The sequence below is a fragment of the Engystomops pustulosus genome, chromosome 1 (genome assembly GCF_040894005.1).
Source record: "Engystomops pustulosus chromosome 1, aEngPut4.maternal, whole genome shotgun sequence".
Lineage (NCBI taxonomy): Eukaryota > Metazoa > Chordata > Amphibia > Anura > Leptodactylidae > Engystomops > Engystomops pustulosus.
Window position 1 is genome coordinate 4653708 of NC_092411.1, and position 12052 is coordinate 4665759.

General features: G+C 48.5%; 1 protein-coding gene across 1 annotated transcript in view; it reads left to right on the forward strand.

Moving 5' to 3' along the window:
* The window catches only part of LOC140085346 (uncharacterized), a 96856-nt gene extending 93282 nt beyond the window's left edge, over positions 1-3574 (forward strand). Inside the window, exons 4-7 of the mRNA XM_072126523.1 lie at positions 2113-2223; positions 3139-3204; positions 3280-3370; positions 3451-3574. Coding sequence (XP_071982624.1) covers positions 2113-2223; positions 3139-3204; positions 3280-3370; positions 3451-3574 — 392 coding nt within the window. The remainder of the gene's footprint in view (positions 1-2112; positions 2224-3138; positions 3205-3279; positions 3371-3450) is intronic.
* The last annotated feature ends 8478 nt before the right edge of the window (positions 3575-12052 follow it).

Genomic DNA, 12052 nt, shown 5'->3' on the forward strand with positions numbered 1-12052 from the left:
CTTACCTGGTCCAGTAGCGATCCCGCGGTGCGTTGTCCAACGAGGATTCAGAGTTGCTGCAATTCACTGAGGTCGTGCGTCCAATTTCCTGCAGGTGTCGCTGCTGCGTCGAGGTCCGCCGGAGTTCACCTGCTTCTTCCTGGTGTATGTAAGTACATGATCTTGCGACACATTTCATTTTTTAAATTCCGCAGTTTTTCCGGATCCGTCGGCTTGTCCGACAGCCATGCCCCCCCATTTTTGTCTCGTAAAAGCCGACGCGATTGCGCTGAAATCCGATTACGTGTGCCAAAATCCTAGAAGAATTCGGCGCAAAACGGAAACATTTGGGAAAACCAAAGGGAAATGCGCCCGTGGAGCCCTTAGTAAATGAGCCCCATTGAGTCAAGGGAGGGCTGTGCATGTGCTTCTTTCTCAATTTACTACTGTGGGATACCCAAAAATAGCTGAGAATCCTACTCAGCTACTCTTGCAGGATTCCCATAGAGACAGAGCTACAAGACAGGGGTGGAAGAGGCAGGACCTGTGTCTAACAGACATTAAAGGGGTTGGACACTTTTCAAGAAATCTCTTCCATCAGACATGTCTTTCCCTGTTCTCACCATTATGCCCTCAGCATATATACACAGCTTCTTCTCTTCCTCTGCTCCAGCACGTCCTCATAGTGTTTCCCACTGTGTCTCTCTTCCCACTGTCCACCTTCATTGACAGTTACAAGGAGAAGGGAGGAGGAGGGGTGAGCCTTAACTTTGCTACAGCTCCTCCTATCTATGATAGCTCAGAGATGTAAACAAAGAAGCACGTAGAGTCTGCAGTAAGTAAGCAGCAGGACTGCTGAATCACTTGATGAACATTCGGGAATTATTATTAAAGGGGTATTCGTCCCACGAAGACAAGTTTCTCATATGTACTCAGGATAACAAAATAACACATTCTCTAATTCTCTGTTATTAACAAAAATGCAGAATTTCACAGATATATAGTCCAACCTGTCTGTATCAGTCCTGCTGTACACAATTTCAGTTGCCCCTAGACAAGACCCAGTAACTTCTGACTTAGGGTCGGGTGGCAGCCATCTTGGATGAGATCGTGCAGATGAGATTTCTGTCTGTCTCTGTTGTGTGGCTGTAGCCCCGCCCCCTGCACGGAGCTCAGAGACTCTCACTGATCACATCCTGCCAGGAAGTCAGGAGGAGAGAGAGGCTGCAAATTACAAGCTACAAGGAGATAAGTGATCCGGGTGGAGGCAGGCACATATCTGTGAGATGTAGAAGACCTCACAGTGTAACAGTCTGCAGCCTCTGTGTAATAGGCATCATGCATCTCTCATCTGTCTCATCTATCTCTCTCTATGTGTCAGTGTGTTAGTACAGAAGCCAGATGAAAGTGCATATACACCTGTACCCTGATAATGTAACCAGATTATCACCCCACAGAACTAGATGGGTCATAATGGGGCTCATTTACTAAGGGTCCGAATCGCGCATTTTCGTCGGTTTCCCGAATTTTCCCGATTTGCGCCGAATTGCCCTGGGATTTTGGCGCACGAGATCGGATTGTGGCGCATCGGCGCCGGCTTTCACGCAACAGAAATCGGGGGGGCGTGGCTGTCGGAAAACCCGACGGATTCGAAAAAACCATGGAATTAAAAAAAAAAAAATTGTGTTGCAAGAATAGCACTCACATACACCGAGACGGAGAAGGTGAACTCTGGCGGACTTCAGCGCAGAAGCGACACCTGGTGGACGACCTTAGTGAATCCAAGCAGAACCCGAATCAGCGTCAGAGAACGTGCCGCTGGATTGTGACTGGACCGGGTAAGCAAATCTGCTTCATTGTGTCTACTCAGAGAGGCCACGTCCACACCCTGGGATTTTGCATTGAGCAGCTGAGGGAGAGAGAGGAGCTAAAACAGCAAAAACACTGAGTAAAATTGTAAAGTAAGGGGTTAAAATGATCTAGGGGATAGAAATGTGAGAATTTTCTTTCGTGGGAAAACCCCTTTAAGGGAGTAAAAGCACATGTGTAAAAGAGTGGCCAACCCCTTTAATTGCATATCTGTACCGTATAACGTTAATTATTTATATTTTTTTCTTTTTTGTCTTTTAAAAGCAAAGTTAAGCAACAATACAGATGGAACAACAACTTCTCCCCACCTGCCCTATATAAGTGAGAGCCCCACCGCCACACAGACCCCTGGACCTGCTCACACCACAGACATTGGTGAGTTGCAGAGACATTATTTGTCCTAAAAGTTCCACGTGAGCCGTATGTATAAGGCCGGTAGAAGCGATAGCAGAGTGGGCAGCCCGATACAACGCCATCAGCGATGGAGTGTGCAAGGATATACGGTGCCAGACTAAGGTTCCTTGGTTCCATCCGATAAAATTATACTCTACGAGCCTTCAAATTAGATTGTCTTCTGCTGCACCTGAGGTCAATTATTGGGTTAGAGCCTGGGAGCACTGGAGGGTCCTCTGGTGGGAGAGTTTGATTCTGTAGATATGTTAGCAGAAGAAATGGTTACAGACCTACATATACATGGTGAGAGGATCAGCCCGCCCTACATTAAGATCTACACATGGATGGACATATAGCGGGTCATTTACTAAGGGCCCGATTCGCGTTTTCCCGACGTGTTACCTGAATATTTCCGATTTGCGACGATTTTTCCCTGAATTGCCCCGGGATTTTGGCGCACGCGATCGGATTGTGGCGCATCGGCGCTGGCATGCACGCGACGGAAATCGGGGGGCGTGGCCGAACGAAAACCTGACGGTTTCGGAAAAACCGCCGCATTTAAAAAAAAAAATAATAATCTGTTGCGGAGCTTGGACTTACCTTCACTCAGCCCGGCTCGGTGTATTCCAGTGCGTTCCAGGGAACTTCAGTGCAGCAGCGCCACCTGGTGGACGTCGGAGGAACTGCCTTAATAAATCCCAGCCGGATCCGCTGGATCGCGAATGGACCGGGTAAGTAAATGTGCCCAATAGAGTGGATGAGAACCATCTGAGAAATGGGGCTGCCACTGAATGACTAGAGACCCAACATACCAAACCGAAAATCTCTCATGGTTACGTCGGTAAGAATATTTCCATGTTGAAGTCACATTCGGTTCTTACATTAATCATCTTACAGGTGATGGTCGATTTGTCAGTTCCTGGGAAGGGATGACTGAAAGAATCTACATCTTGGAGGAAGACGGTAGGTAATGTTCTTCGTTACCCTTTATAGAAGTTTGGCCCTTTCTTTTATCCGGTATTCCTCCTCTTCCCCTAGGCAGCGGATGGAGGACAGCCATGTTGGTCCTAAGCCCCTTCACATTTTTACTGGGAGTGATCATACTGGTACTGAATGTCCGTGTCAACAAGTAAGTCCAACTTTATGACTGGATCTTCATACGTTCTCCATGTTGTAATCATGTTCTCTAATAATTATTCTACTTTACAGGAAAAGGAAACTTTTATCGGCGTTGCCAAATCACGTCAAGCCTCACCATAAACTTGGTTCTTTGTTTGAGAGATCCCCTTTAACTGGCAAGGCCCATCCATCGGAATATTCAAGTCCCGATTGAGATCCTGATCGAGTGGAAGGATGGTACAATCACCCCTCTGTACGATAACCAGTAAATTGCCAACGGAAAACCACGTTTTATGTGAAATTTTGGATCATGACCAAAACATGAATTTTAGATGCCGACGTGTAGTCAAGTGGTCATTTACATTTCCATCTTCCCAAACAATAAACCGACTCTTAGCAGATGGAATGAAAATAGTCCATGGGGCAGATTAACTAATCAAATTGTGGCAAATTATTAAAGGGGTTTTCTAGCCAAATTTTGATGATAAAGACCTATTGGCCATCAGCATTCGGTCGTTGGGGTTTTGACAATCGGAATCAGAAGCATAAGGCTCTGTCCACTGTATAACCTCATTACCAGTGTATAGGTCTGCATTTCAGACCTTCACTGATTGGACACCGATGGCCAATCCTATACTTTGCTTGAAGGGGTTGGGTTTTTCGATGCAACCCAATAAAAGTGATGCATCTATGTATTAGATATGATTAGTCAATATGCTCCTTACTCTTTTCTAGACCAACTCTCATCCTTTGTAGAACCTTCAGCTTTGCTCCTTTTCAAACAACATCTATCCTTTCCCCTGTCTGTAGTAGATCCTTTAGATTCTTAACCTCCCAACCAACATATATAAACAGACTAACATCAATCAGATCCACTAGATCCTCCACAAGTTACATGACGACTCCCTGACGATCTACCGCTCTGCATAACATGGAGTCTAGATCTTCCGGAGCTTCTAGTTGCACACGCATCTCATTTCTAATTCCCAAACCCGAATAAAACCATCATCACACCTTCGGTTGTGGAAGTAACATCAGCCTGTACCTTCATTAGACCTTCCAAGACTTGTATGACAAATATATTTCTGTCTTCCCGAATAATAAACTCGTCTTCAGTCAATGGAGTGATGATTGTGTCTCCTTCAGACCATGTTAGGGTTGTGTGACCATATAATAGTTGACCACAAGTTGATGATCTGTAAGAATATTCTGTTGGGATTCATTTCCCAAATATTTTTAAGGGAATGAACCACCTCCCCCCATGCTGTATAACCTCCTGCCACTCAGTGCACCTGGGGTGTGTCCTCTGCACTCAATGCTCTGCATATGACAGCTGGTTTTCTCCACTTTCCTCCAAGGTCAACATCTTCTCATCTGCCAATTCACTTGTCCAGCTCATGCTACTTTTTAAAGAGATCCGTTCACCAGGTTTTACCCCACTAAACTACCAGCCCTCTCAGGTAGGGTATGAAAGGGTTATATACAGTCAGGGAGGTGGAGATCCTCAGGGGGTGCTCTTATTTCGAGAAATGAGTGTTATTGTTTGTATAATGAAAAGTTATATTACTTCAAAATATATTTTCAGTATCAATTCCTAAAGCTTCTATGTTTACTTCGAATGGACAGAAATCTGACCATGGTCACACAGGGGCACCGCTTATTAGTATCATAGAGAGTAATCAGAGCTGTTGTCACAGGTGCTCCCGCGATCCATGTCACGGGACGCGGGCACATCCATGGCACAGCCCCGGACTTACCTCTCCACGCTCCTGTCCGGCCTAGGCCACGCAAGCGTCCCTGCTGGTGCGCATGTGGTGGTACTCTGAGATTTAAAGGGCCAGCGCACAGGTGATTGGCTGGCCACTTCCGGGTCTGCATTTAATCATGTTCCGTGTTCCAGTCTGTTCCTGTGCCGTGTGCCTGCTCCTGTGTTCCTGCCGTGAGTTCCAGTGTTCCTTCCAGCACTGTTCTCCCCCTTTTACCCTGGGCTCGGACTGTGTACTGCACTACTACCTTGGCTGCCACCGCAGGCTATTCGCACCTGTGGAACAACCTGGTGGCACCCCTCTGCAGCAAGACCATCCCGCTTTGTGGTGGGCTCTGGTGAAGACCAGGTGCCACTTAGACTTCGGTCCCAGGTGTCGGCTAGTACCATCTCCTTCGGTGGTCCAAAGGGTCCACAGACCCAGAGCCCTGACAGTAAGATCCGGCCATGGACCCTTCCAAGGAGCCACGTCGGTTACTGGCTGAACTTTCCGGGGTTGTCGCCCAGCAGTCTCAACAGATTGCTTCTCAAGGAGAGCTACTGGGCCAATTTGCTGCAGCGCTTCAACAGCCGCCCGACTCCCAGCATCAGCATCAGGCTCCTGTGACTACTCCTACGGCAGTTCCAGCAACTACCCCTGCGACTTCTCCAGTCATCCCGACTTGCCATCTCAGTTTGTCACCAAACGCTCCAAGGTGGCATTCATCCTCAGCCTCCTCTCCGGGAAAGCCCTGGCCTGGGCTACTCCTCTATGGGACAGAAACAATCTAGTCAGGGTTACCAATACCACCTTTGTGGCTGAATTCCACTCCATGTTGGAGGAACCCACACGAGCCTCCTCAGCTGAAACGGCGCTGGTGAACTTGCGCCAAGGAGAATCATCTGTGGGCAAACATGCCGTCAACTTCCACACCCTGGCTTCCGAGCTCCCCTGGAACGACGCGGCCTAGTCAGTAAACTTCAAAAAGGGACTGTCTTCACGGGTCAAAGAGGCACTGGCTGCCCAAGACCTTCTGGCTATTCTGAGTGGTCTCATCACCCTGGCCACTGATAGACATGCGGTTCACGGAGCGTGCTGAAAAGTTGTGTCACAAGCAACCTCAACTCCGGCTTCCACGGCTGCCTCGCTTGGCTCCAGTTTTCCAAAAGCCGCTCCAGCCTCCGGCCGCACAGTCTGCAGTGGAGTCAATGCAGGTTGGCAGAGCCCGACTCATGGCTAGGGAACCTTCCAGATGTGTCTAAAAAATCTCTACCAGTCCCAAGCACCTCATCGGGACTTGTTCAGTCCGTCCCCAATGTCCGGGAAACGCCAGCACCTTTGGCTTCTGGCAGAAGCATCCCTGGGTGTGAATTCAGCTTCTCCACGCTTGACTGTTCTGCTTCTCGGTGTCGGTACCAGCGCTCCTGTGCAAGCCTCAGCATTTTTGGACCTCTTGTTATCTCCTACATCAGCTGACAGCTTCTCTCTGATCCGATACCGCACTGAGCTTATCCATCTTTGGAGCCCTAGACAATGAAAGACTGGTCTTCTATGTCCTGCCACGCTCCACATCATCTCTTCTCCTGGGACTTCCATGGCTGCAACTCCATGCACTGGTCCTCAACTGGAAAACTGGTGAGATCCTGCGTTGGGGCCTATGATTGCCCTGCAGACCTCCTACCAGGTGCCTCTCTTCCCAGGGGCCGTGTCTATCCTCTTTCTGTTCCTCAGACGGCTGCCATGTCCGAGTACATCATGGAGAACCTGCAGAGGGGTTTCATACGCAAGTCCTCCTCTCCAGCTGGCGCAGGGTTCTTCTTTGTCACCAAGAAGGACGGTTCCTTACGTCCCTGCATAGACTATAATGGGATGAACAAAGTCACGGTTAAAAAACGCTACCCCCTGCTGCTGATACATTGTATCACAGGTTCAGGTCTTCAACGTCATCCCATGAAACATATTATAAAATATTCCCAAAATGTGAAGGGTGTATCTACTTTCACGAGACACTGTGTGTATCCAAGCCAACGCATTCCAAGTGTCATTGGTGGTAACGAGTAGGACACATAATCCCCCGGGTGCGGGTACAATCCTCTGATAACAGATGCTGCTTGGCCATTTTTAATGTGATATTTGAGAACAGAGAATAGTGATCCGTCCAGACAGGGCAAGACATGAAAAAAGAATATTTCATTCAATTTAAAGGGGTCACAGTCTATGAGGATGAGGGGGGACACAAGAGCTTACAGTCTATGAGGATGAGGGGTGACACAAGAGCTTACAGTCTATGAGGATGAGGGGGGACACAAGAGCTTACAGTCTATGAGGATGAGGGGTGACACAAGAGCTTACAGTCTATGAGGATGAGGGGGGTGACACAGAGCTTACAGTCTATGAGGATGAGGGGGTGACACAAGAGCTTACAGTCTATGAGGATGAGGGGTGACACAAGAGCTTACAGTCTATGAGGATGAGGGGGGACACAAGAGCTTACAGTCTATGAGGATGAGGGGGTGACACAAGAGCTTACAGTCTATGAGGATGAGGGGGGACACAAGAGCTTACAGTCTATGAGGATGAGGAGGTGACACAAGAGCTTACAGTCTATGAGGGAGGGGGGTGACACAAGAGCTTACAGTCTATGAGGATGAGGGGTGGACACAAGAGCTTACAGTCTATGAGGATGAGGAGGTGACACAAGAGCTTACAGTCTATGAGGATGAGGGGGTGACACAAGAGGCTTACAGTCTATGAGATGAGGGGGGACACAAGAGGCTTACAGTCTATGAGGATGAGGGGTGACACAAGAGCTTACAGTCTATGAGGATGAGGGGTGACAAGAGCTTACAGTCTATGAGGATGAGGAGGTGACACAAGAGCTTACAGTCTATGAGGATGAGGGGGACACAAGAGGTTACAGTATATGAGGATGAGGGGGGACACAAGAGCTTACAGTCTATGAGGATGAGGGGGTGACACAAGAGCTTACAGTCTATGAGGATGAGGGGTGACACAAGAGCTTACAGTCTATGAGGATGAGGGGGTGACACAAGAGCTTACAGTCTATGAGGATGAGGGGGTGACACAAGCGCTTACAGTATATGAGGATGAGGGGGGACACAAGAGCTTACAGTCTATGAGGATGAGGGGGGACACAAGAGCTTACAGTCTATGAGGATGAGGGGGACACAAGAGCTTACAGTCTATGAGGATGAGAGGGTGACACAAGAGCTTACAGTCTATGAGGATGAGGGGGTGACACAAGAGCTTACAGTCTATGAGGATGAGGGGGTGACACAAGAGCTTACAGTCTATGAGGATGAGGGGTGACACAAGAGCTTACAGTCTATGAGGATGAGGGGGGTGACACAAGAGCTTACAGTCTATGAGGATGAGGGGGTGACACAAGAGCTTACAGTCTATGAGGATGAGGAGGTGACACAAGAGCTTACAGTCTATGAGAATGAGGGGGTGACACAAGAGCTTACAGTCTATGAGGATGAGGGGGTGACACAAGAGCTTACAGTCTATGAGGATGAGGGGGACACAAGAGCTTACAGTCTATGAGGATGAGGGGGTGACACAAGAGCTTACAGTCTATGAGGATGAGGAGGTGACACAAGAGCTTACAGTCTATGAGAATGAGGGGGTGACACAAGAGCTTACAGTCTATGAGGATGAGGAGGTGACACAAGAGCTTACAGTCTATGAGGATGAGGAGGTGACACAAGAGCTTACAGTCTATGAGGATGAGGGGGTGACAAGAGCTTGCAGTCTAGGAGGATGAAGGGGTGACACAAGAGCTTACAGTCTATGAGGATGAGGAGGTGACACAAGAGCTTACAGTCTATGAGGATGAGGGGGTGACACAAGAGCTTACAGTCTATGAGGATGAGGAGGTGACACAAGAGCTTACAGTCTATGAGGATGAGGGGGACACAAGAGCTTACAGTCTATGAGGATGAGGGGGTGACACAAGAGCTTACAGTCTATGAGGATGAGGGGGACACAAGAGCTTACAGTCTATGAGGATGAGGGGGTGACACAAGAGCTTACAGTCTATGAGGATGAGGGGTGACACAAGAGCTTACAGTCTATGAGGATGAGGAGGTGACACAAGAGCTTACAGTCTATGAGAATGAGGGGGTGACACAAGAGCTTACAGTCTATGAGGATGAGGGGGTGACACAAGAGCTTACAGTCTATGAGGATGAGGGGGACACAAGAGCTTACAGTCTATGAGGATGAGGGGGTGACACAAGAGCTTACAGTCTATGAGGATGAGGAGGTGACACAAGAGCTTACAGTCTATGAGAATGAGGGGGTGACACAAGAGCTTACAGTCTATGAGGATGAGGAGGTGACACAAGAGCTTACAGTCTATGAGGATGAGGGGGACACAAGAGCTTACAGTCTATGAGGATGAGGGGGTGACACAAGAGCTTACAGTCTATGAGGATGAGGAGGTGACACAAGAGCTTACAGTCTATGAGAATGAGGGGGTGACACAAGAGCTTACAGTCTATGAGGATGAGGAGGTGACACAAGAGCTTACAGTCTATGAGGATGAGGAGGTGACACAAGAGCTTACAGTCTATGAGGATAAGGGGGTGACAAGAGCTTGCAGTCTAGGAGGATGAAGGGGTGACACAAGAGCTTACAGTCTATGAGGATGAGGAGGTGACACAAGAGCTTACAGTCTATGAGGATGAGGAGGTGACACAAGAGCTTACAGTCCATAAGGATGAGGGGGTGACACAAGAGCTTACAGTCTATGAGAATGAGGGGGGACACAAGAGCTTACAGACTATGAGGATGAGGGGAGACACAAGAGCTTACAGTCTATGAGGATGAGGGGGTGACACAAGAGCTTACAGTCTATGAGGATGAGGAGGTGACACAAGAGCTTACAGTCTATGAGGATGAGGGGGTGACACAAGAGCTTACAGTCTATGAGGAGGTGACACAAGAGCTTACAGTCTATGAGGATGAGGAGGTGACACAAGAGCTTACAGTCTATGAGGATGAGGAGGTGACACAAGAGCTTACAGTCTATGAGGATGAGGAGGTGACACAAGAGCTTACAGTCTATGAGGATGAGGAGGTGACACAAGAGCTTACAGTCTATGAGGATGAGGAGGTGACACAGGAGCTTACAGTCTATGAGGATGAGGGGGTGACACAAGAGCTTACAGTCTATGAGGATGAGGGGGTGACACAAGAGCTTACAGTCTATGAGGATGAGGGGTGACACAAGAGCTTACAGTCTATGAGGATGAGGGGGTGACACAAGAGCTTACAGTCTATGAGGATGAGGGGGTGACACAAGAGCTTACAGTCTATGAGGATGAGGGGTGACACAAGAGCTTACAGTCTATGAGGATGAGGGGGTGACACAGGAGCTTACAGTCTATGAGGATGAGGGGGTGACACAAGAGCTTACAGTCTATGAGGATGAGGGGGGGCACAAGAGCTTACAGTCTATGAGGATGAGGGGGACACAAGAGTTTACAGTCTATGATGATGAGGGGGTGACACAAGAGCTTACAGTCTATGAGGATGAGGGGGACACAAGAGCTTACAGTCTATGAGGATGAAGGGGGACACAAGAGCTTACAGTCTATGAGGATGAGGGGGTGACACAAGAGCTTACAGTCTTGAGGATGAGGGGTGACACAAGAGCTTACAATCTATGAGGATGAGGGGGTGACACAAGAGGTTACAGTCTATGAGGATGAGGGGGGACACAAGAGGTTACAGTCTATGAGGATGAGGGGGTGACACAAGAGCTTACAGTCTATGAGGATGAGGGGGTGACACAAGAGCTTACAGTCTATGAGGATGAGGGGGTGACACAAGGGCTTACAGTCTATGAGGATGAGGGGTGACACAAGAGCTTACAGTCTATGAGGATGAGAGGGTGACACAAGAGCTTACAGTCTATGAGGATGAGGGGGTGACACAAGAGCTTACAGTCTATGAGGATGAGGAGGTGACACAAGAGCTTACAGTCTATGAGGATGAGGGGGAGACACAAGAGCTTACAGTCTATGAGGATGAGGGGGAGACACAAGAGCTTACAGTCTATGAGGATGAGGGGAGACACAAGAGCTTACAGTCTATGAGGATGAGGGGGGGACACAAGAGCTTACAGTCTATGAGGATGAGGAGGTGACACAAGAGCTTACAGTCTATGGGGATAAGGGGATGACACAAGAGCTTACAGTCTATGTGGATGAGGGAGGACACAAGAGCTTACAGTCTATGAGGATGAGGGGGTGACACAAGAGCTTACAGTCTATGAGGATGAGGAGGTGACACAAGAGCTTACAGTCTATGAGGATGAGGGGGTGACACAAGAGCTTACAGTCTATGAGGATGAGGAGGTGACACAAGAGCTTACAGTCTATGAGGATGAGGGGGTGACACAAGAGCTTACAGTCTATGAGGATGAGGGGGTGACACAAGAGCTTACAGTCTATGAGGATGAGGGGGTGACACAAGGGCTTACAGTCTATGAGGATGAGGGGTGACACAAGAGCTTACAGTCTATGAGGATGAGGAGGTGACACAAGAGCTTACAGTCTATGAGGATGAGGGGGAGACACAAGAGCTTACAGTCTATGAGGATGAGGGGGAGACACAAGAGCTTACAGTCTATGAGGATGAGGGGAGACACAAGAGCTTACAGTCTATGAGGATGAGGGGGGGACACAAGAGCTTACAGTCTATGAGGATGAGGAGGTGACACAAGAGCTTACAGTCTATGGGGATAAGGGGATGACACAAGAGCTTACAGTCTATGTGGATGAGGGGGGACACAAGAGCTTACAGTCTATGAGGATGAGGGGGTGACACAAGAGCTTACAGTCTATGAGTATGAGGAGGTGAGGGGGTGACACAAGAGCTTACAGTCTATGAGGATGAGGGGGTGACACAAGAGCTTA